General features: G+C 35.5%; 1 protein-coding gene across 1 annotated transcript; it reads right to left on the bottom strand.

Moving 5' to 3' along the window:
• Positions 1-542: 542 nt before the first annotated feature.
• Positions 543-18,661, bottom strand: LOC120336422 (uncharacterized). Its single transcript, XM_039404102.2, has 5 exons — positions 18,045-18,661; positions 13,588-13,627; positions 5,690-5,864; positions 3,296-3,399; positions 543-1,824 (listed from the first exon to the last, which is right to left on the bottom strand). The coding sequence occupies exons 1-5, from the start codon at positions 18,071-18,073 to the stop codon at positions 778-780; spliced, it is 1,395 nt and encodes a 464-aa protein (XP_039260036.2). The 5' UTR covers positions 18,074-18,661; the 3' UTR covers positions 543-777.
• Positions 18,662-26,999: the final 8,338 nt, after the last annotated feature.

The raw sequence follows: 26,999 nt of genomic DNA, 5'->3' as shown, positions 1-26,999 counted from the left end.
AATTTCTAATTACTGAGTATGAGCTGAATGTAGGCTAAATCATGAAATTGTAATATCCATTAAATGAACCCAGTTCTACGCCGAACGTTTATGGAATTTGAGGCATCAAACAATCTTTTCAAGGCGGGGACAATGGAGTAATACAAAGCCTACATGATGTTGTTATTGCTAAATAGGATTGAATTCACTAAGGAAAGGGATATATATCAAGCAGAAAAAACGCGTCATAAAAACAAACGTGATCGGCCTTTATGATGTTGTAAAAACTGTAATCTGACAGTGGTTGTTACGTCATAAACTTTTCAGCAAATTCTTTGCTCCGAAGCTCGTTGACATGCGGATAATGTATATATATATATATATATGATGGCTTGGTGGGTTTTGAATTCTAGTACTGTAGAAAAATCCGTAAATTTGCAACAACTTTGTATGGAATTCAACCAAAAGTAAATCGACTGATCCTACAATTAAGGATTAAGCAAGGTTTCAACATTACTCAACTCGTGTTAATCACGAAAAATTGAAAACTTCTGGCTTTGTAGAAAATTTGGGATAATTAAAACGACTCTATAAACGTTTTTGTATCTGTTTGTGGATAATGACGTTTCTACGTTGTATATACAAATTTTTAAAAGACCCAGAAGTGATAATAGGTAATTATTTCGATTCAACTAATTTAAGAATTGTTATAGAAAAAGACAAAAAACGAACCATTAATCATTTTGAAGCGCGTATCGTGAAGTACAAAAATATATATATCGAGAAAAAGCTTCTACGCTAAGACGAGTCTTTTGGTCTCCTTGAATGTTTTTGTTTATTTCGCCCTCGCTTTGACTTGTTTCTTGATCGCCTCGAATTCGATGAGGCAACTTTTGGCGCGGGCGAGGGCGGCACTGTCCGCGACAAATTGTCTTTATGTAAATTGTCTGTATTTGTTTTATTTAAGTTTGTTTCTAACGATGATGATGCCCCTTTAGGACGCCTACGACGCGTCTGAGCATGATTGTCAGTTTTACTTGTTACGCTTATTTTTGGACTTGAAACGACTGTGTCATATTTTGACAGTCTTGACAACAATGGAGAGGCCAACGTGGGCGACTCCGGCGTAACTTTGACACGGAATGGCCTCGTAGGAGTCTTGGGTACCATTGCTGATTTAACTTTTTTCCTCGAGGGAACTTCTGTTGGACCTTCAGTTTCAGTGACTTTTGGGCATTTACTGCGCTTTCGACCACGACAAGGCTTTTTGACCTTGTTTCGCTGTTTGTTGCGTCGTCGTCCGTTTGGCATCGCAGGATCAGGAGTAGCGGGATTTTTTTCCGGACTTATAAGATCAAAAGCGCTCAGTGTGGTGTTGAGGACTGACGCAGAGGAGTAGTTTTTCAAAAAGTTTTCAACACGTAGCATCCATTCCTGTCGATCTTGAGCGGAACCGATCGATGACGGTGACCCAATCAAACGCGTCAAGGTGTCCATAACTTCGTCATCAATTTTGTCGTCGTCTTCCATTGGATCTTCTGTTTGAAATCTATGTCGTCGTTTTCGTGTCAATGGAGGGCCGAATCTTATCCTTCGCTGTATTTTGAGAGCAACTTCTTGCATGTATGTAGGCAATTCATTTGAATGTTCGTGATCCTCTGAGTCGCGGATCATGAATTTACACGCCTCTTGGTGCGGACTTGTTCTTTTTCCTTTTTTACCGCGACCAGTCTTTCCATTGAAACCAATGTACCAATTTCGGTCTCTTTCACTTCTATAGGAAGTGTAGTGTAATGATGTCATATTTTCAACAAACTTGCATGAATTATCCCGGGGCAGTTTTTTCTGTAAAAATAAGTATTTTATTACATTACATTACAGAAAAAATAACAGACCGGCCTCCATCCAATGCTATTAAGAAAATATAAACGTTCAAACAGGTAAACAATCAGACTTTAACTAAATGGATGTGAAAGGATCAAAAGACCACCCAAGTACGTTACCCATTTTTATATTAAAAGGGTGAAATCGATTATCGCAAATAAATAAATATATTGGTTCTTTTTTCGATTTCACGCGTGTTTTTAATGTGGTTGAAGTGTGATCAAAATATGATCATGGTCTGTCGTTCAAAAATAATTCCACATCTAATTGAATTGTTAACCCAAAATAAATCAGAATAAAGATATTCGAGGGTCATTATAGCGAAAAAAAAAAAAAAACACAAATGTGTTTGGCGTTTCTCTTCAATCAGGGACAGGTGCATTTTCAACACCTCCATTTGCATATCGACTGTTAAGATATCTGGAAAAGTACATTACTCACGTAACCGAAAAATCTTGTAATGTAATATGAAAGCGTTTGCTTGCTTACATGTTTAACCTTCAATGCCGACTTATTTAGGCGATTAACTGTACAAATGACTAACGTAGTCAGACGGACAGTTTGCCCTTGGCATCTTAATCCATCCGAGAGTAAACAAGGCGGAAAGTTGCTCATTATAGATTAATAGCCAGATAATGGAATTATAATTTCTATATTTCTCAACACCAGTTCGATGTTACTCTTGCGCAACCAGTCGACGAATGTTTTTTATTGAATGATGTAGCCAATTATAATTTTTATAGCTTGTTTGCAAAGCTTGGTCTGTATATCAAATTTGATTGCTGGAATTTGTCCTCGAAAATGATTGTATTTTTATAGTTTCTAAGCCTCGCCCGCTATAGTTGAATTATCAGAACCAAGATTGTCCCTGATATTCAGAGCAAGTTCACTCAAATGAACGATTGAAGTGCGCAAATTACTGCTAGAGCAGTCGCCCCAGGCCCAAATGTACTCCTAACCCTTTGCCAATGCCGGTTCTTTCAATACTATAGCGGATAATAGGGACCTGTTTGCGGCGGGTTAATGCAGCTTTTGATTAATGCAGTTTTTATTATCAACATGCATATAGCCCGGAAGGTACGTTTTACAAATAACATGAAGGGAGTAGTTTATTCACAGTAATTATAAGACTGATTCAACGTTTCCTGGATAAACTTGCCCATAAGCAAGCATTTTGGAGTAAAAATAACCATGTGCGCGGAATTAAATACAGCTTAACAAATAAAGTTGCCAGTGGCAAGTGAAAGTTGGTGTCGTTGCAAGATTTAGTTATTTAAATCATGTATCTTTGTATTCATATAAACATAATATGTGAAAAATATTGGGAAACTTACCTGAAATAATATATTATTGAATCTCATTCCTAGGATAGATTTCGCTTGTTATTTAATATTGCACTATATTTTGGTAAATAAATAAACAAATACCTCACCTTCGTGATTAGCTTTCCCCTTTTAGACATGCAAAGATATCTTCCGCTTTTCACACCGCGGATGGTGACAACTCCAAACGTATGAGATGTCTTTTCCATTTCAGCTGAAATACAATTTTGTCAAATTTAATTACTCGAATCAATCTTTGGTTAGTTTGCCCCAAAGCTGTTATTTCCTCAGAGTAATAGCAATCGTAACAGACCAGAAATGGTAATATCGTAAGAAAACACAAAAAAAGTCATAATTTTTGATTCTGCATGTCCTAAAGTAGGATGAAAAAGAAATCACAAATTATTACAGTAACTAACTACAAAACCAATAAAAATTATTTTTTCATTCTGTTAAATATTTTGTAAATACATCACTATAATCTGTTTTTCATCCGCATAGCGGCAAATCATATATTTTATCGCGACTAAATAAATCACATTCTCTTTTCCTCAAGCTCAATTTGTTCGTGTTTATTCAGAAAAAAAAAAAAAAAGTCGGTCACGTATGTCTTTGATTTGAAAATGACAGAGTGACAATTTTAAAAACATGATATAACGTTGACACTAACGCACTTCGTGACATTTTTGTTTCACCTTCATACCAATGCAAAACAAACGCTTCTGTAGGGCGCCGAATGAAACAAGAAAAATATAAATCAAGTGATTGACCTATGACCCAATGATTTCCGATTTATTAAGTTGTTTTATTGTAAGCATCATGACGAATATAGTGATATCTTTGACAAATTTTTTAATTTCATATATCTTTTTACTATAAACTACAGATACCGTTCTGGACATATTTGTCTCGTTAGATAATAAAAATGAATTTATGACAAAAAAATTTTATAATCAAAAAATTATATAATCATATTAATATTGGGATTTTTGATTTGGTCCAAAGGATTAATAAGCCTACAAGAAACAATATTCATGAGATAAACGGGTACCGGTGCAAGTCTCAAGGCGGTAAATACTAGGTAAATTCACGCACTAATAAAATATAATCATAACAATTCTCAGCTTTTTATTTATTTTTGTTTACATATAGCATCAAACACTAAATATTTGACATTGAATGAATGTCATAGTCAATGTGGTCAATGGTTTGCAGAATTTTGTGTGACAGAATCGTATATTTAATGAAAAATAATTAAGGTGGTTTAAAACGAATTTGCAAATGACCATACATACATCAGTTGCAAAAATGCTGCGTTTCGTAGAATATTTTACTTTGTGATAAGCCGTCAGCATACACCGTTACAAATTTCATATTTTATTGGCACACACGAATAACAATTAACGTCGGTTACGTTTCTAGTCTTGCGTCACAAATTGGCGTTTCATCAAGCATGAAATTTAACTAATTGGGTTCTCAGTTTTCATTCATTTTCAATGAAACCAATATAAATTTTCTACACTTAAGCTAGTTTTAATGTCACGGATTAAAAGTCAGGTTTACTTGCTATTTTTATGTTACAGCCCCAAACACAATATAAACAGTCAACGTTAAAATCCCTGATTGAAGAGGCAGGTGCTAGAAATCTCATAGACTCGTATAAATCAAGTGTTCTAAAATTATCTATATTGATATCAACTTGAATGACAACAGTATTCAACAAATTTATTGCGGGTATTCAATTGTAAACTGAGCGATTTTTCAGAATGATTTGTTTCTATCTCACTATCCATTTGTAACACCAATAATGCTCAGTAAAAAAGACCAAATCTATCAGAGTAGAAATTGCCAAAGTATACAAGTATTTTGCTCAAGGTTTTCCAAGTAGGAGCAATTATAATGACTTTTCATAACATGAGACGCGTGGAAAATATTCTTTTCATCCTCGTATCTTTTGTTAAAACATACCGTCAAAGTAACTAATGAAACAGTCTAAACGGCGAGTTCAACTAAATCGTGTGAATGTAATACTTCGATGGCATTGAAGAAAAAAAGATGACCTTATGGTTGTACGCAAAATATACTATACTATTCAGCTACCCGCTTGGTATTTCTAGAACTCGAAGCATTCCCAGTTCTTTGTCGCGGGTTTTTGATTTTTTAAGCACCCGGCGCGACAAATCCATGTAAGACGCCGTCTGTAGTTTGTTAGACAATCAACAAATTTTTTATCTTGTGAATACAATTTAAGGTATGCTTATTGATGTCAACACACCAAAAATCTCCTCTCAATTTTAGCAAGCAAACTTAGCAAAGAAAAGGAAAAAATCACAAATCTATAGATATTTTAAACGCTTTTAAATATTAATTCGACTTTTAAAACATGAGGTATATGGCCGAACCACAATCATCTTAATTCACGCATAAGTAGTTTTGATAGATAAGTTCAAGCATTGACTTCTTAGAAAGAGATATAGAGTTTTTATTGGAAGATAAATACTCACAATATTCATCTCCATCTTCTCCGCACGCTGATACTTTCTTATTAATTATTTGTATGTGTTTTCCCGTGCTTCTTGAATAAATTTGACATATTCGAGGTTTCTGTGTGCTGGAGAAGTTCCTGACTAAATCATACAAATCGCTTGTTAAAGCACCTTCGCCTACTGATGACGTCGCCTGAAAAATGAATAATGCATAAATAATAAAGTTAAAAATTTATAGGAACACAAACTAATGGTAAAGTGCACATGTAACTTTGTTCCTTGATTTATCTGAAACAGTATACTTAACGATCAAACGAAACCTTAGGTATGAATTGAATTCACCGCTATTTGACAGGAAATTAATTATATATGCTACATTTATTATTTCACAGACTGCATAGGCGTGGCTTGTCATTCACTGTGGTTGAATTAAAAAATAGCTAGTTCTACTTTGTATAAATCAAGCGGTAAATTCATTCGCAAAAAAACTTTATCATCACATGGGCAAAGTCCTTACACGACCGATGTTTATTTATATTAAATCATAAATGCTTATTCGACAATATTAATAGAACTCCTTCTTTCATTAGAAAAGATCGGTGCATTGAACCTTCGATACCGGCTAAGCCACATTCTACGCATTAGCAAGAAAGTGCAGATAACCGACTACGTAGGGGGATGGTCAATTGCACTATAACGCTATTCGTAGAAACGAATATGTTCCATCTATAAACCAGAATTTTGTGTGGGAAAATTGCAATTTTGTTCTGTTAATATTTATTGATATCCGCGTTGTTCCTATTATTCAAAGCCAAACATGTTCTTCAAAAGTTATGACCGTTTTACGGCATTGTAGACTTGATATGTATGTAACTCCCGAAAATACTTTTCTATTTCTAAGCTTGTGGGGAAATGCTTTGGGCAAATCTCAAAGTTGAAAAATATTATTACCCAATTCCGTCAAAGATTAAAGAACAGTTGTAATTATACTTATGTCCTGGGGCAAGCAAGGTATGTCTAGCAAAATCAAAATATGTACGTATAAATTTACGTGTTTCATTGAGTTCTCATAAAAATGAATGCCCGTTTAATAATCGACGTAGGTTATCTTTCGCCGTATCGTTTGATGTTTTGTGTTATTTTATTGATGAGTCCTGAGAAGTTGATAGCACAACAATGTGCTTGTCGCCTATGAAGGACAATAGTCGCTTGTGCTGGGGTAAATAATATAGTGCTAATATTGGCAAAGGATTACAGTCATTCTTCTCCACCTGATACCGTAGTTAACAAATTGGCTCGTTTGATAATATTCTTTTGTCAACAATAACGATATGCCACTATATATGTGCCGCCTATACATGTGCAACGAGCCGCCAAGACCAGCAACTAGGAATCAAAAGCTCCGAGGAGCCCTGTTTGCTTACGACCTGTGATCATGAATCGAACGCCTTGGTACTGAATATAGCTCTTTTAAAATGGCGTCCAACCACAGACTGGTTAACATCGCGAAACATAGTCGAGTCAAGATCTTTACTGTGTTATAAAAACGTGAATATAAGCATTCGATTTAATAGATTCAATTTGACATCAATGAAATTCATAAACAGACACAAATTTCAACATGTCGAGCATTAAATATTGATATATGATTAAAGGATATTACAATTATCAAAGTTTTTGTACTACAAAGCGTGAGAATATTAAACCGAGGTGAAAGACGTCAAAAACACTTGTTTGGCACCTGTGTCATTTATATAATAGATGAAACATCTGGATCATTTTGGTCATTCGGAAATCATCCGCCTGCTACAATGGCCAGACTCATGTATTAACTGTCAACGGTTATAAATAAACGCGATAATATTGGAACAAATTTTTACATTTATGTTCGTTCTCCCGAATCTTATTTCGCGAATTAACACGACTGGGGCGGCGGTATCGTCGTCTTGACGGAAACGGCTAAATTTGTCGTTAAATTGTTCGCTTTCTCACGAAAGGTGACCCAGCGCCAATATTTCTGAGACTACAAAAATAATTTCCTTTAGAATTTAGTAACCGATCTTTTGACCCTGATAATATCTAAGTCCAGACGATTTCATAGGTTTGTTAGATTTATGGCAAGTGAAGACAATTATGTGAATAGCCGGGACCGATATCAACCAACAGATCGTCAAATTTAAGATCTTTTTCGCAAAATTGGTCCAATCATTTAAGTGGCCCGAGATAAATAGCTTCTTCAATTACGCCTGCGGTTGTGATCGTGCGACCTCAAATATATTTTTTCATAAACGTTTGATAGCCAGTACCGTAACGATGCTTTTGCAGTGACGTATTATAGTCTTTGATATTTTTCCCTGATGATATATGGTACAATCAAAATCCAAATACTATATCATTAGCTTGTATGCAAAACTGTCAATTTAATTTTGCATATTTTTGATTTCATTTTACAGAAATACCGAAATGTGCATGTACGACCGATCGTAAAGGCATGGTGAGTGAAATACATCCAATTGGTACAAATTAAAAATTAACGATAATTGAGTGCAGTGAGATTCACTATGTGGTCCACTATATTCTTTGATTGAACGCCAATTAACCTGATGAAATAAAATCCGATAAACGTTACAACAGCCGGTGTACAAAAACGCCCAACAGAATTTGCATTATTTGATACTGCTCAACCAGATAATATATATTTTGAACACACGCCGTTGTGTATGCACCACAGTAACAAGTCAATTGCTGTCTGAGAGGGTTTCTGGCAACGGGGGTTCTGTGGCCACAACATTGATATTTATAATATATTTGTGAATTTTATTCAATATCCAAGAGTGATGAAAAGAGTGATTATTGGGCTAGAAATCGCGGAAGACGCGCAGTCGTCTGGTCTTTCAATGTGTCAATAAGGTGCGTGAGAAAAACTAGAACACGGACGACATCAAAGGTTATTTGAAAGAAGTTAGGGTTTGGGCTTGGGGCACATGCTTCCGGTACAGGAAACTGCCTCATATTGTCGGCTATTTAAATGGCCGAAAATTGGTATAATCCGCAAGTCATTCGAGCAAATAGAAATCACACAAGAATGACTGGTGCCGCACCGCGTTTGACATGGGGTGGTGATAGACAAAACAGTGTCATCTTGAAATGACTAATTTAGTTAGTATTCACCTGTTACTGCAAGAGGTTCCTTTGTACTATAGCCTACAGTGTTTATTTGGTTTGAGTTGTGACTTTTGTGTAGATATGTAAGGTATCATTGCAAGAGTTTTGATAGTAAAAGCTCAAATTTAATTTAAAAACTTTTTTGTAAGCACATTTGTAAAATTTGCCAACTACGATATCGTATGAAATCGTATAATTTGTTGTGAGACATTTTTTTCCATCAAGCATTTTTTAACACCCTGTCATTTAAACAAATCTCCCCACTTATAAGAAGGATACGGAAAGAATCAAAATAACTTCGGTTCTTATTCGATGACCGGTCGTGAATAAGTCAAGTAGCGAATCGTGAAATTTGATTGCCATTTAATACTCATACCCACCTGGTTTACAAGGTGTGCGGTTGGCGTGAAACACTGTGCACAATTTGGAAATTTCTATTTTGGGAAATGAGTTTGACCTCTTATCTGCTTGGGGCCAATTAAATAATTCCTCTTTTCAGGTTTCGCAACCCCTTCAAAGGATGTAATAAAATCCACCAATGTCACGTCCGGCACGTATCAATCTAGTCAATGTTAAAAATGTCACTGTAATTAATCTTCTGACAAGGAAGACTTGTGCGTGGAATGACTATTTCAAGCTCGGCGCTGACTGCCAAAAGCTCCAAGAGACAATACTTAATAAAAACAAATTGTTCAAATCGTAAAGGAGGCTTAAAGTTCAATTATCCCAATGGAATTGCACCAAGCATTTAGTTTTAAAATTATATATGGATATTTTGACAACTTTTGGGGAGAGTATTAGGGAAATTGGATTTCCTTATGAATGGCGTTTGGTAGACATTGTCCTTCGCTAACACGTTTCGAACATGAAACTAGCTCAAATGTTATAGAGGAATATACCAATATCGTCAGTCCACTGTACTCGTGACATTTTAACATAAAAGTAAAACACGATACTAATAAACCAAATTCCATCCCCTCATATTCACCATAATTTGATTTTTTATCATAAAAGAAATCAAGATAAAATCATATAATCTACTCATTAATCGACGATTTGTATGTGACAGAACTTTTCCGCTATGGGTTCATTCACAAGTACCATTATTCTGGCTATATCATAAGACAGCTGAGTGGGTGAAAAAATTTTTACTATTGATTATTCTTACGATGTAATAACATTAAAACTTGTCAATGTTACAGGCTGTTTGCAATAGGTATATTAATATCAATCAAAGCAGCGCATCTGCATTTGCAACAACAAGCCGCGCGCTTGAGGGCATTTAGTCTTGGCGAATATACGCTTCACGTTTGAGATTTTTATCTCCGCTTAAATGTGGAGATCATTGTTCTATTTTCAATATATTCCTGCAGTCATCAATTTCATGCTGTCCATAATATTTCTTCTACTTCATGACACACGAAGTAGATAGAAAAAAAATTCGAGTTTATTTATGAAATATCATTCACAATCTAATCAGAAGAAAACCGAACAATGACAGTTTGCCGCGAGTCAAAAATGATAACAATGATTTATAAAACGATGCAAGCTACCGCGCGAGGGAGACTAAGAGGGTAATGCGACGCTGAATTAAAGAATGCAGTGCCGCGATTCATCTCCGAAATGTGATACGTTGAGAAGGTATGATCTGAAACCACCCAGCCTGAAAAAGTTGTCTATCGTCCGAAGAATCATTTGTAAGATTGAAATTTTCCGATGGTCTATTTATGAAAATTTTGGGTTGCAAATTGTGTAGATAATATCCATGTTAAAAGATCAACAATACTATCAGATTTTATGTGACAATATAATCTTCGCTTGTATCACTCCTGATGTTTGCAGTGACAACCTTTTGTGTTATTTGATATGAGTGACACGAGGGAAAATCTGAAGTTTATCAAAATACAAATCATATCTTTTCGCTATGGCTAAACTACAACAGTGGGAGCACTGTGAGCTTCAAACGCCAATGACAAAGCACGAATAACGTAACTTTCATGGTCGATAGTTGGATTTTCATTCTCCGGGTTTCGGGCGTGTTGATATATCGGATGATATTTGTCTTGTATATTTTATATCGATGTATAGAGCTTTCTGTCATCTCACTTGCTAGATAAAACATCTCAAGAAAAACAATCAATGCGACATTTAAGACCAATAAATCTACGCCAGCAAAATAAACACACACGATTCAGAACCCCGCCATTAACGCCCGATGCGACCGCAAACCTTCTAAAGTCGAAAAATATACCCAAATCTTCGATTGAGGCGGCCATTTCAAAAGATATCGCGGCCATTGCTTTACGCGAAGGAATGCGCTTTTTTAATCAAATACATGGCATTTCATTTTTAATAAAATCATAGTTCACCAGTCACTATGTCGAATCGAAAATTTCAAAGCTACAGCCAAAGGCACATATACCAAACGTAGCGAGACTGTACCTAGCGAGAAGAAAAGCACTTTTTGTATGTGATAAACCGGCCACAAATTGATGGATAGCGATCGGGTAATTCAAATTACATGACGAGAAATAGGGTTTTGCCATTGTCATGTTTATACAATATCCACCTCTATAGTTATAACTTAATATTTAGGTTTGTAACGTCTTTAATTTCCATCACGTTTAGGTTTGCGTGTCTGTACGACAGTGTTGAAGTTTTCGATAATATACTCTTCAATTACAGTCATTAATAGGCTTTCAGAAACCACTTCCACGCTGCATTATGACATTGCGTACACATTGGGTAAAGGATACTACATATCTATATTTTATTTTCACAATGGCTTGAAAAATACATCGCTTCATGCATATTGATTGGCTTCCATCGCATACAGTATCAAGATTGGCTATGAGTTATCAAAGTAAACTTTAAAACTCGTGAGAACAATGATCTTGTACATAACCGAGACAAGCCACGGATTAATGAAATCCTACCTTTTATACTTTAACACAGCTTTTGCGACGTCGCAAGTGTGAGATAGGTGCGATAAGATCCGATCTCCCGGTGAGTTTATTAAAGCCGTTGATCCAGTATTGTGTCCGCAGAATAGGCTTTCAGAAACTGTTTACGGTATCGGGCACTAATTAGACGTTACACAGGGTAGCAATGTATAATTAGGTACATATTTAATTGAATGGGATGTTCGAACAATATTGTCACGCGAACTTCAAATTTGAAAATTTGCGTATGGGTCGCAATATTACCCACGATATGCGTGCGAAAGCTGAAACTGGTAGCCACCGTGCTAGAAAAATTCAATAGCTTATCCTTGCGTCTGGTTACGGGCAGGTCAGAAATCAGGACAAATTTTTGACTCAGACATTGCAAATTCACGATAATACAATACTCATGCAATTCACTTGCATTTATTTCACTGATTTCTATCGATTACATCACTTTACATATATGTATGAAAACAAGGACAGGTATATCATTAATTTATGGCAATTACCAAAGAACAATGCTAATCACAATTGGGAAAATCAACAAGATGCGTGGGCGATTTGTTCAACGATTTGTCGCAGGGGTGATTAAAAAGATCAAAGCGATTTGTTCATATTTAGACCTATATCACATGGTTGTCGTGTGTGTTGCAAGTCTCGTAAAAGTCCATGCTTGGAATTTGCATTGCCATACCTGCGTAGATTTATTACCTGTTACGACCTGGATTCGGTGATAGTTCTTTTTATGAGTTGCCAAATGCGCTCAATTTGTTCGTTCTATCAAACAACCGTAGTCGAAAATTTACGAGGCTTCATGCATTTACATGCATGTTACCGGACCGTGCCTGTCATTGTAATACGATTTAGAAAACAAATATAAATTTTACGAGCTGAATGAATAACCCACAAACAACAGGTTACCCAGTTAATGATTCGATCGCTGAAAGTAACTTAACAATGAAACTGCTCGCCTGACTACCTATGTGTTGTACGGCACGACGTTTGCTTTAATTAGGTCAAATAATTTCGTCATTCCACTTGCGAAATCTAAAGCCAACGAATTTTTAATAGAGTATAATTTGTTTGCCCTTTTTCAGCAAAGCAATGTCATCAACAGTATGTGAGCTGATATCTTGGACCTACAGTTATATCTCTGCGACAGTTGGTGGCCGCGATAAATTGGTATCAAATACCAGCAGTGCTACAATAAAACACGACAAGCTTGTTAGCCAATATAACCAAGCATAAAAGTCCGACTATCAACGATATATTTCCTCGAAACATTTCATAATAATTTATATGTATTAAGATTCAATGTACTTATCTTAAACGGGCTGAGTTGCCTAATTTGTATGACTGGACAAATAATATCGCAGTATGAACATTCAACCTGCACGGGAATCCAATCAATTCCACCAATCAAAAATATATTCAATATAAATATGCCAAGTGGAGAACAATAAAACTAATTTTCGCTTTATTATTTGGATGAGTTGAGTAGCTCGAGTTTTCTACATTCCTAAGGGTCTGTGGTACACAAAAGTACAAAAGAACTGAAGGAATAGATCGCTAGGATTTTGTATAATATAAAAACATTAGCAACAAAGGTGTACAAGCAACAAACACGCAATTTCGCATGTTGCACGCCCTATGCTCTGTGTTATATTGTCATGGCCTTTAACAACACACCTTCAAAGATAAACATCATTCCATACATCACGTATGTCGTATGAATATGGTGTGTAATTTTGATAGCAATAAATAAAAGAAACGTAATTGGGGACTCATAATACCAAAATATCTCACCGTTATGTGAAGAATGAGCAGCACTGTTGCAATAAATCTCCTGAAAAATATAAAAATTGTAAATATATAAAAAAAAATTCTCTTTATGGTAATTGTGCATATCTTTTTTCACTCGGACTTAGAAATGACTGATTCAAAATTTTCCTTTGGTAACAATACATCCCGGAGATCGCATTAGATTTCATTTCGGGTATCTAATCAAACTTAGGCAGTAAGATGATCACATTGGAAAATTTATAATTACGTTGCAGAAGCGAACTATAGGCTATTAATTTACTATCACCAATGAATCGAAAAATATTTACAAGCACACGTATGACGAAATGTAAAGGTATTTTAATTTAGGCGAGCGTGAAATAGACGTATACGCGCCATTTGTGTACGCAATGACGACGACATGTCCTTTATATTCGAACCAGCTGAAACAATACGAGAACGAAAGAAAATTACTGACATTGAAACTGCAAAGCCTGATTTGTCGTCGTCACCATTAAAAAATCACTTGACCATGACGTCTAACAATCTGAGGGTTGTGCCAGGGACGATAATCGTTCGTGTTACCAAATCATTGACAAATATATATTGGGACGGTCATAACCCCTTTTAAACAAACATTGCATTTGTGAATTTATTGTGATAACATACCAAGAAATTCGAGAATGTTTACAGCCCTCGTAGGCACGTATTTGGTGTGATCCTCTCGACACGGCACAATTTTTCACTATTAATATTCAATTTAAATTTTTTATGCTTCCATTATAACACACGCCTTTTAATTTTGTCGTGCTTCATTTTTGAAGCCACAAGACTGCATAGTCAATAAAAAGTACAGGCACAGACAACAATACACGAATCGACGTACCAGGGAAAGTAAATTTCAGTTTTATAAAATATACATAATGAAATATAGAATATTTCAAGAATGTTGAGTTAATACGTTAGTACACACAACGTCATAAATCATAAGGGATTAAATTCCCAATTACATTTTGACCTGAGAGGTATAAATAACTGTTACCACTTGATTATTTCGTCGTCTACGGAATGGAAAGTCCACACATACGCATGGATGGCGTAATTTCGATCAACCCACAATGTTTAATATTTGCATCAAGGCAAACAGACGTTTGTCTCTACTTCGATATGACGATGTTCATTCAGTGCAACTCGAAAGAAAGAATATTTTGCTTATTTTTTCTAGAATGAAATGACTTTTTTGTGGATATGCATGCAGCACTTCTTAATTTGAAATTGTAACATCATTGAGCTTCAAAGTTCATATGGTGTACAGTTTAGCGCATATTTATTTCAACGATTTATCTTTCTTCATCTAATATTTATTTTCATGCCAGTCTAACCCCACATTGAATAAGCTGATCAAGCTTAAACTATAACTGTGTTGAAACTTGAAAAACCAAAATGCTTTACGTTCGCGTTTGATCGAGCAAGACGATATGTCGTTACCGAGCCTGCATCAGAATATTGCAATTCGGACTAACAAATATTGGGGCAGAGACCGTATGTCTGCTCCTTCAGAGTCACTTGATTGCGGAGAATATAATTGATTTGCTAATATTTATATTACATGACAGGAGGTAGTATATTACGATTTTTGCGATGATCGTAACATACAGTGAGGCGGACAGTTGGTATTTATGAAACAAAACCAGAAGCTACTGTCTGCATAGTATATTAAATATGATATGGTAACATATGAGTTTATAAACTATATCTATTTTAAATTTGTATGTAGGTAACAAGTTAAAGCTGGCCATTGTCCGCAAACGCTGGTAACTCTCTCGATTCAATCGATTCCCAATATTTTCAACAACTCAAGTTTTCAAATTTAGGTTTCATACATATGGGTGAAACGTTAATAAAAGCTCTCACAACTCAATATTGAGCAACATCTAGTTTGAAAGAATAATATGTATATTAATACTCTTCAGAACACGATCCGTTAATAAAATGCGATGCAGATGCTCGATTCGGCCATGGCCGGTGGTCAGTAAGAAACAAATCCTGATTGGACGAGCCTCAACTATGACGTCAAAACGTCGTTCAAGGGCCTAAAATGCTATTCTGCATCATCAACAAGACTCTCAATATAATTAACATTATTTTCGAGAATGACACGATTATGGGCACGTCGTCGGACAGGGCCAAGGGCTCTCTTAGACCCTCAAATTAATCTGTGATCTCGCGACCGGAATGTATCATGAATGCGTATTGAGAAATAGCGAACACTTAACATCCCGCACGGTAAACATTGACATAAACAGTTTATATAAGAACGAAACTGAAGGGAAAACTGCCTGACTATAAATTGAAAAGCTTCAAGTTGTGTTAAACAAAACCCAAAACATTTTTGATATTTTCTAAATATATAAATCCATATATGACTATAATATATGGGTATGAAAGATTTGTGTTCTTAAAATTAATTTTTGAGATGCAACTCACAACATTTTTTATCTCGTACATGACATTCATTGATTGGAATTTAACACCAGTGTTTTCCGTTGGTCATTGGTGATAAAATATCTTTTTGAAAACTGAATGATGGAATAAAACAAATGTCTACAATTGTTGACCACATAGGCCGACTTTCACGCCGCCTGCTCTATGAATCATATATTTTCTCAGGCAAAGAAATTTTTGCGCTAACTTTAAATTAGACGATTAATAACCATTCAAGTAGAGCTTGTTGTCAATACACGTAATTTGGGAATCAAGTTCCCAATTTAGATAATCAATATACAGTATTGCGACATCTGTCAACAAACTAGCACTTGAAGGCGTAAAATTATCACTAATTGCTAATCAATTGAGGAGATAATAGCCGCTAAAGAGATGAATTTATCTACTACTGACTCGATTTAGTTTGGGAACAAATTGCGAACAATCCACTAACACAACTAAAAAAAATCCATTTCTTGCCATAGTTGTTATGCTGCAAGAGTGTTGCTGCACGTGGATAACGGATAATTTGAATCTATAGACGCGGATTTAAATTAATGAATCAATCAACTTTTTGTCGAATTTTTCTTATGTCATGTTTTGACATCAAACATTGTCCTTGGGATATTTTTAGGTAAACTTACTTCGAAACGAAATACTGTCATTTGATAATGCACGGAGTTCGGCCGCGTATGATCCAGCTTCAAAATATCTCGAATCTTTTCTGTTATATCGGCTTAACTATCTTGTCTATACTTAAAAGTTCAATTCAAATTACTTCATAACAACAGATTGATTTGGACCGGAAGCGGCATATTGGAGTACAGCGTATGTTTATCCTAAGATTATCACTCAAGATATGCGGTTTACCAAACACATCAACACGATGAGAAATACTGTCTTTACTAACGCCAGAGTACGCGCTAGACTGTTGAAGGATTAATTTTTAGCGATTACATTACAAATGCAAAAATTTTACCAAAGAACAAGTAAAATCCCCGATGACGAAAAGTCATTGTAGAAAGATTTGTAATTCGGCACGGAAATCGAGATAGCGGGAGACAATTATAAGTTAGCAAGCTGCAGCCGGGGAATGGCAAGGCGGCATGTTTTCACCGTCATGGCCGTCTGGACATGACTGAAGCCGGTGGGTAGCGGCATTCGAATTTCATTTTCGCCAGCGCCCCTACAATTTGATAAACACTCAAAAGCGTGTGAACGTGGAATACGGCACCGGCAACTGCCATAGAACACCCTTCTAGAAATTGTCACTAAAAATGTAATGAAATACCAATCAAATATCCAACTATAGAATGACTTTAAATCTGAGTAACTTGTGTTTCTCACGCCGAAACGAACGTTCAAGTAAATCATTCAAAACGGAATATGTCGACGAATATCTTACAGATGATGGAATTAGGATGACGATTTATTTTCAATATAAAACCGCTTTGATGTTGCAATTGTGGTTAAAATTATGTAAATCATTGAAACTTCGACAGCGAATATACAGCGAATATTATTGCCTCAGCTCTGAACGATACATTACAATATTGTCGGCCTCAATCAAGTTTTAGATCGTGCTCGAGCATAGCACCCTAGCTCCACGGGCGAAATAACGAACTATTCTATTACCCCAAATAGGAATCGAACTCGTTTGGTGTCGAATAAAGCGTTTGAGACCCAATTTCTAATATTTTATTTATAATATATAGAATGCAACGACTGAAAATTTTTGCACGGATACGGGGAAAACCAAATCTTTCCATTTCGACATGCATAATGAATTACGATTAGTTTTGATCGATCAATGTAAGCTAAAACAGCACGAATTGATAAATTTTTGTAAAATTGTATTGATGTCTAACAATTTTAATCAACTCTGTTTGTATTAAATACAACTGGAAGTATTCTTTGGAATTTATATTATTTTAAAGAAAAAAAATGAACTGATTGTTCACGCTATAACAAGAAATAATGAACAAAATGTTACTTACGTAAAATCAGTTGAAGAATATATTCCCATTGCGGTAGTTTGAGTAGCTCAAAAGTTCTTCTATAAAATCTTTTAATTTTGTATTTGTACCATTAGTCCATCGCAAAATATACAATAAATATTATTCACTCAGTTCGGTGCGTTCCGATTGTTTGGTGGACAACCGATGCTTGGTCGTGCGGGGAGAGAGCAAGATAATCCCGGCGACAAAGTTGACAGTTCTTCAGTGTCTCAGTGACATATATCCCAAAATGTACTGATATCCATACCAAGAAGAAAAAATTTTCTTGTAGTAAATTTTGCAAACTGCAATTTCTTACCGCTCCTATAAATTCTAATTTCGTTTCTGTATATCACTTGTCGCTAGTGCTTATGATTATAATCCTGTTAACAGACTGTCACAAACGAGAGAAATTGAATGCAATGCGTCCTAAAGAATGAACGGCGCAATTAATTACATCGACGACGCGAGCCAAGCACCAAGGAAATCCGCAAAAGCGCGAAAGCTATGGAAGTATATGATACCGTGTCCTAGATTCCTCATATCACAAATACGCGATCACGAAGCCATAACAATTCATAGAGATTAACGAGTGACGTTTCCTATCGGCTTAGCTTAATAGTAATTTCCGGACCATGGTTGAATATAGTGATACAAAAAAGATTGTTGCCAGATAAACTAACCTAAATATATGCAGTACCTGCTTCTTCATCGACAGTCATTTATAAACAAATATAAATAAACGTTTTTGAACCCAATATTATTTAAACATCCTTATTCGATTCCTCTTTTAACCGCATAATACCGTTCAACATCAGATGTTGTCGCAATAAGTTCAAAAACTTGAAAGAATGCCGTACAGAAATACATCTGTCTCGTTCTTCGTGACTACCAGCTTTTTCCTGAAACCCGCTAATAATAAACAAAGCGACGGATATGTAACCAATTATCCACCTCAATACGCTTTGAGAGGGGTCCAATGTCGGTGGTAAATTCAAATAAAGCGTTTCCTATTCAAAAAGTGATTTTTGAAGAACCAGGGATAGATCGCCTAAATATGGATGGCTTAAAACTGTGCCTCAAAATGAACATAACTAAACAAAAGGGTTTAGTAAATGGGCTTGGTTAAAACGTTTTTTTAATATTAGGATTGCGGATTAGCTTTGTCCTTGGGCGAAACGTGCCACTAAATAAAAACGGTCGGAATAAGCATGTCTCACACATTGTAAACGGAATAAATTTTAATATTGGACTAATTTTAAAAGGGTAATAGTGCTAATATAAACCTTAAATATTACTTTTTCAATATGTCGACCTAACCATACACATTTAGGTGAATTACACACTACTTGTGAATCATAAATATATTTGTAAATCGTTACGTGTTTGAATGGGTACTCCAGAAGTGTGTACACCAAGATGGCGGACACCGGAACGTCGTATGTGTACCAGATTAGGGTTGGGCCATTATTTTAGGTACAAATACTACAGGAGTCACTTGCCTAGTCACCGAACTCGTAATAGAACTAAAATAAGGAAAATTGAAATCAAATTATTGTCTAATCCTAACCTGATACACATACGACTTTCCGGTGTCCGCCGTCTTGGTGCACATATTTTAAAAATAAGATGTTTTATCACAAACCACTTGACCAAACTTGACCTTTCATAGTTAAGATCAGTTTAGTATTAGCGTTCAAGTTTGAAGCCACAATCTATCCTTACTCACATTATGCGTATATATACTTCTCTATTATATATATTTCGAGAACATACTTCCAGCTAAGCCATTCTCGGAAATACGAATCACGACGGCAAACGTCTCTTTTGTGACAATTAAACATATTGGAATTGAGAAAAAGGCACCGTACTCGATCAGAATCGTTTGGTTCAAAAAAAAACGGAATCATTAAAGTATCCAGACCACAACGAGTCGGATAAGCATAGTCCAAACGTTTAATTTATTCATTAAAATAATCAGAATTAAATAGTAAGAAAGTAAGGAGATTTATAAATCAACTGTGAATTATCAGAGCAATACACTCTCCAACGACACACTTCATTAAGATAGTCAACATGTTATATCACCATATAGATATTCTCTTTCCATGTTTGCATTGAAAACATCAATCGCTATTTCGTTCAATATTTTAATTAATGAGAAAATGCCTTAATTGCTGGAATATTCAGCATGAATTTCTGATATATCGCAAGCAGTTAAATATTCACATTAACTGTTAATTTGATGTATTTTCATTAGGATTATTGACAAATTTTATTATTATTTGAGTTCAGTTCGCATTTTTCATATTCTTCCAATATTCGAAATACTTACCAATGGCATAGCGTATTCGTAAACAGCTTGTTTTTCGACGCAGAAAATTATTTTATGGCTGTGTTGGCTTAGAAACAGGCTTCAAGTAAATTGATCTAATTTCGATTTTATTCTGTATTGATCTCATATTACATACGCTGACATTTTGCAATTCGATGTGCACAACTGCATTCCGTCAAACTTACTTCAGACATGGCTAACTTTGTTTTTGGGTGCGTCGCATAGATTACGATTTCCGTTTGAACTATCGCCCATGCCCGACTACGTATATTTGTTTATGTAATTGCTGTTTCCCGTTCGTAAGGTAACGGGCATTTGCTTAAGATATGGAAGAATAATGATGATAGGGTTTCCACAATTATCCACATCAGTAAATTTATTTTAGAATCTAATTATAAACGGAATTTAGATAGGAGCGCCAATGCATCAGAATTTTATTTGTTCTGTCAATGACGTGTAAAGTTATGATATAACCTGGGAGAAGTGTGTTCTATGAATCTTCAACTTAACTCACGGATATGATACATAGTTTGAACCATTGTTCTGGTTTCTAGCGCATAATGCAATAAATTTGGTAAGCCATTTGAACTAGAATGCTTTTTTGTGAACTCAAAAGTGCCTGAATAATTTGATATATTGTCTACACTCTACTCTCTACTCTCTCTAACTCTGATATGAGAGAGAACTTGAGTGAAATACGCAAAAATATTTGTTAAAACAATAAAGGATCAACAAACACTATTACATTTATCATCCTTCGATCTTTCTTAACAAAAGCATTTAAAGTTCCTAATACCAAAGTGCAGTGAACACCGCTAATTACTCCATTAAAACAAATTGATGCACTCAAAGGTTTCCGCCAACAACAATAGAATATTAGTAAGGCAACTGTTAGTAAAGCCAATAAAACAATATAGAGATAGGAAACAGATAAATCGGCAACATGTAAAATGAACTCATTTTGATAGCAATCTGTCGCAGGCCCAAGATCAAACAATCTTTATTGTAATTTTTATTACTATTTAGCGAAAATGTATTCAACCAATTTCCTGCAGCATATGAAACCAATACTTAATGCAGAAATAGATGTGTTGAACAAACGAAGTCCTTATGTCATAAAAATAGCATCAGCTAATTTGTAAGTATTTTGCGATAATTTATACGACAATAGGCCGACGTGACCGCTGATTTGCGCTGTTTACAAATAGTTAGTTGCGATACGGTACAAGTGAGAATTGAGTCATCCGTGGTGATGTAATTTTCCGGATTCCACCAAAAACATCTTTTTACGACACGCTTTTGACATTTTTTTGCAGTGAAAATTTTAACCTCATACATACACAATAAAAGTTTTTGTTTTAAAAAAATAAAAATTTGTTTTTCGATGGTAGTCGTGCAAACGGAACACTTGTGTTGGTGTTTGATTTTCCGTTAATGGCCATCAACATTGGAACTAATTCTCAATATAAATTTTAAAAATTGTACTATTTATTGCTTTGTTCAAATTAATAATTCCAGTAGATTGTGTTTTTGTTTCGATAATAAATTAGCAAACGATTGATCTGTCATGTAGAGGTTTCCGTAGGTAATTCGACCATTGAGAGTAATCATTTCGTAAGATAATACACTAAAACAAAGTAATATTTGGTATTGCTTGGGCAATCATTCCATTCAAAATATTAGGAATATCAAACGTTCCCTTATATGCTATCGTCGAAGACGCATATAAGATGTGGACACAAATATCTTCCAGTCACGGGTTACTCAACAGCGTCACAAAGTGGCGAATTATTAAAATAAGTTCAAGTTTTGATCGATTGTCGGCGATCGTCAAAGTATCAAGTTTTAGCAAAAAAAAACTTTTGTCGATGAATCACGTGATTTATAGAAACATAACATATGCCGCAGTTTATTGCGTTAGTCTTCAAAATGCTGTGTCGGATTAGTATTCGTTAAATTCGTATCAAAGTGCCGCCCAACCCAGTCTTCAGACGCACGACGCCGTTTATCGCTTCAACACAAGAAAGTTTACGCGCGTCGACCCTAAGCAACAAAGGGCTCACGCTGGCGACCGCCTCCCCCTCAAAAATGTTATTTTTCAGAAACATTCATAATCGCGTTACAGCGATACCGTTTCCTTTTGCCCGCGCTGTAATCTTGCGCCACCAACATTGGTGTTTGTGGGAATATTGAAGGTTTATGCATTCCATACAAACTTGTACAACTTCTGATAATACTTCTTCGGTAAGACTATTTTTCTTATAATAAGCTCATCAATAAATGTCATACTACCGTGAATGGAACAAGTGAATAGGCGGCAAGTTAATATCCCTTGACCGTTGACTAAGCAGAACACTATACAGTCTTTTGTTGAATATATTAACAATATCTTGGTGACGTCACATAAGTCTGTTAATACGCGATGATTTGTAATCTTTTGAACTTTTTTTATTTAATTGACAAATCTATATTCGAATAAAGTTAGCATACAAAATTCCCGCTATCTGGTAAGCTATGTATATTCGAAGGCGAGAAAAATTGTGTACTTTGCTATAAAGTTGCCACCATTTTGTTTCAAAAAATTGATAATCGTTATCTATCATCAATTTCAGTCACATAAACTCTTAATACAATTTTGACACCAAAAATGCTCTGTTGAATTGTTACCGTGATTCGTATTTAATTCGGTAGTTCTTTCCAACAAACATAATGTAGTTTTATTTTACGTGTTGTGGAAATAAAGGGGCCAAATAAGAAGTAAAACACATTTAAAATCTCGCCTCCAATACCAAATGAGATTCGAGAATTCATTAATGCATAATATTAATCATTCACGATTAATTCTTGAGCGCTTGTGCGATAAATTGTCACAATCTGTTTAACAGGGACAATTAAAAAGTATGAGCGTAGGTCGATTAATCAAGTGGAATTTTATAAGTCGACTTAAATAGGTTTTTATGCGTGTCACCCGCGCGCCTAGCCACAAAAAACTTTTTATTTTATTATACGGTTGACTGATAATATCACGTGATAGGTCAATCGTTGACTTTAATCCATCAAATAGTGATGTCGATGACCCACTCAATCACCTTTCATCATAATTTTTTTGTATTACGCATTATGGGAATTGGGTCTATAGGAAATCTGGAATATTTACTTTTGAAGGAAGTGCGGTAGAAAAATTATTGAAATTTATTAGACATCCATATCTCATTTTTTTTATTTGTGGAACAACACGTTTCACCACTAATTAAATAGAACATTTTTTAACTGAGAAAAGGTTCGATAAAGACTAATTACTTCATGACTTGATCACAGTTATGCAAGGATTATGCGTAACCTCATCTTGCCTCAAAACGGTAGTCAGTGATTTCTGTATAGCTTATAATTGGAACGTGAATGCTGAAATGCTATTTGTCATATATATATATTACGTACATTGAGTTTCGGACTAAATTTCGCTTGCGTAATCGGGGCTAGAGATGTTTATGTAGACAAAGAATCTGCAACATAAGTCAGAATTTACTTGACATAATTGTTTTGTAGGTAAATAAAAAGTTTCGAAGAATTCAGACCACAGATTGATAGAAATCCGTAATCTGACTAGCATTCACCAGAATGATTGACGTAATCGAATTGTAGCGTGTTCTCAAGGCAAGATGTAAGTTTCAAATGACAGCACAAAGCGAGGGGAGAATTAATCATCGAAAGCGATTTTTGACACGTCAAAATGTCGAACTGAGATCATGGGGGACCGTGGGAGCAATCTATCCCCTTGTTAATTTAAGTGCGTAAAATAACAAACAACCACCTTCGAAACACTTGTCCCCATTCCCTGCAGTTATTGTCGTTTTTATAATCAATTAGCTAATGTAGAATAATAATGTAATTCCTACATATTATTTCCGATAATAGTTACTGGTATTAAGCTGTTTTAGGTTAGCCGACTGTAACAGGTACACACTTGGCCATGTATAAATATCAACAATTATTTCGAACTTTAAATTTTGAGAAGGGTGAGATTTATAGTATTTTTATAAATTCCTCAAAAACAGAGTATGATAGACAAAAGATATAAAAACAAAGCGAATAAATCCAGAAGACATTAGACGCAAATAATGCATTAAATGTTTTTTTTATTTATCGTGAGTCAAAGATAGTTTCGCTATTTAATTCGTCTATGATTTATACATAGATTTGTATCCACTTATTCTCTTTTGGTTCGCTTAGCGTTTCATCCGAAACTTTTTGTGGTTGTATTATATATAACCAAGCTTAACAGTATTGTGTTATCACGTATTATCCATTCAAGTGCTAGACACCAATAGTCATTTTATTGTCCACTCTTCTCATCAGAAGCATACGATAAAATCCCATACAGAATCTACAAAATGCTTAACAAAATCAACAGAAACATATTGACTAGCGTGAGACGAACGATCACGTAATATGGTGCAAAAATAACACTTGGAAAGAATTCGAATCGGCTTATGTGTGGCGAAAATTTCTCATCGCTATGTTATTTTGCTCAAGATGGAGATTTACGCTCTAATACTTGCGCAAGATTTTGTTTATTCTTGCGGCCACTTTCGAGTCAAAAACTGGCATCAACGTCCGTGATGACAATTGGTGGTCTTTGTCTTCGAACATGCGCAGAAAATTTTTTATTAGCTGAGATTGATCTATTTTCTATGCTAACAATTTTGCCACGGAATAATACTTAGCTTTTTTCAATCATATTTATATGATTAACTTTGAGAACCGTCTGAATTTAATTGCGAGTCGCTTACCAGTTGTAGTGGAAATTCGAGCGATCTGAAATTACACCCAATCCAAAATATCTTCCATCAATCTTGCAAATGGGGATTAAATATTATCACATTGTCATATGCCAATAATTACTACAATTTTATAAACCAACCACGAACCAAAATATAAGGTTTCGATGTCCATAAAGAGAATCGCCATATTCAACAATTCCGGAAAATACTGATATAAAGCAGCAAATAAGTACATCCATATACGACCACACAATTCAGGATAACTCTCAAATTTTCATCGAATTGAATCGAGCAAGTAAAAGTGGCTGAATGGGCAGGGGAAAACGAAAGCTCTGGATACGAATGCAGTTGGATTGTTCTTTCGTGTATTGTCGACACGTACCGTTTGTACCTTATTCCATAAGCGTTAGCCCCTATGTTCATGTATGAAACCTAATTTAAAAGACTTTGTTTAACAATAAGCATAGCAGCGAATTACGTAAAACTGTTTTTGCAGAAAAGACGTACGACAAACCTGGCCCACATGTGGAACATGTTTGGATGGAGAAATAAATAAAACGTTGTTCCAAACTTAATAAATATAAGACAAAATCATAACTGATTATGTTAAATAATAGTGTATATATATACGATATTTGTATTTAACCGAACCCTTTCCTGCACAAACTCACCTATCTGTTTCCTTGCACGGTAAGCGACGACATAATGAATGGTTGACCGTTTCCGTCCAGATGGCTTAAATATGACTGACTTCTGTGGTATAAGTTCTGCACCTCAGATATAAACACCTCATGTAGCTAGGACACTGTCGCTACCCGCATTCCATAGATAAACACATTAGTTACAATATCCATGTTCTACATTGTATCACTAACAAACAGTCGGCATAAACAGATGGCCCACCTACTACCCAACTCCAATTTCCCCGCTCGTCGTAAAAAGCACTACCAAGGAAATTCGATTTGAATACTAATGAACCCTACTATTGGTATCACAGTACTGATAATCGAACAATTAATTGGTTAGTTAAATATTTCAACAATTTTAGGCATCTCAAAACACGTTGTGATTAATTTGATTAAACAAAAGGATTGCTGACAATACACACAATGGTGTTACGCATTTCGACGCGAATGGAATTCAACTTCAAACGCACAGTCCGAATATGGCGACACCAAGCCACTCGACTTAGAATGTCTGAATCAAACACCACTGTTGTCGAATAAACGAATTTCCGTTAAATGATGTTGTACGCGAGATCGGAATATAATATAGAATGAGGCATTTGCCTATCCCTCTATAAGAACTTATACGAAAAGAGTAAATATCTGTCTACTGGCTCGTTAAACGAGGGCAATAATTTTTTCATTCGTGTATGTACATTTTCAACGCATGGCACTTGCGCAGGGAACTCAGTGAGAATATAGCTCCTGGAGTGTGCACACCAAGATGGCGGACACCGGAACGTATTATGTGTACTAGATTAGGCCGTAATTTGAGGCACATATACTACGGGAGTCACTTGACTAGTCCCCGAACTCATAATAGAACTAATATATGAGAAATCGGAATAAAATTATGGTCTAACGCTAACCTTGTACACATACTACGTTTCGGCGCCCGCCATCTAGGTACGCATACCTCAGGAGTACCCAAACTTATACCTCTTGATAATCTCGACTAAATATGATCAATTAGGGGAAGGTGGGGCACGCTGGGACATGGGGCACAGTGGAAAATCAGCTCTCACACTGATACTATACCGGTATCTGCAATCCTGTCCGCGGTTCGATGTTTTAATCCGCCCTTCGGTGAGTTACGACGTCCCCGCGAACGGGC

The sequence above is a fragment of the Styela clava genome, chromosome 2, assembly GCF_964204865.1.
Source record: "Styela clava chromosome 2, kaStyClav1.hap1.2, whole genome shotgun sequence".
Taxonomy (NCBI): Eukaryota; Metazoa; Chordata; class Ascidiacea; order Stolidobranchia; family Styelidae; genus Styela; species Styela clava.
Note: the sequence above shows the minus strand (reverse complement) of the source record. Positions and strands in the feature narration are given on the sequence as shown.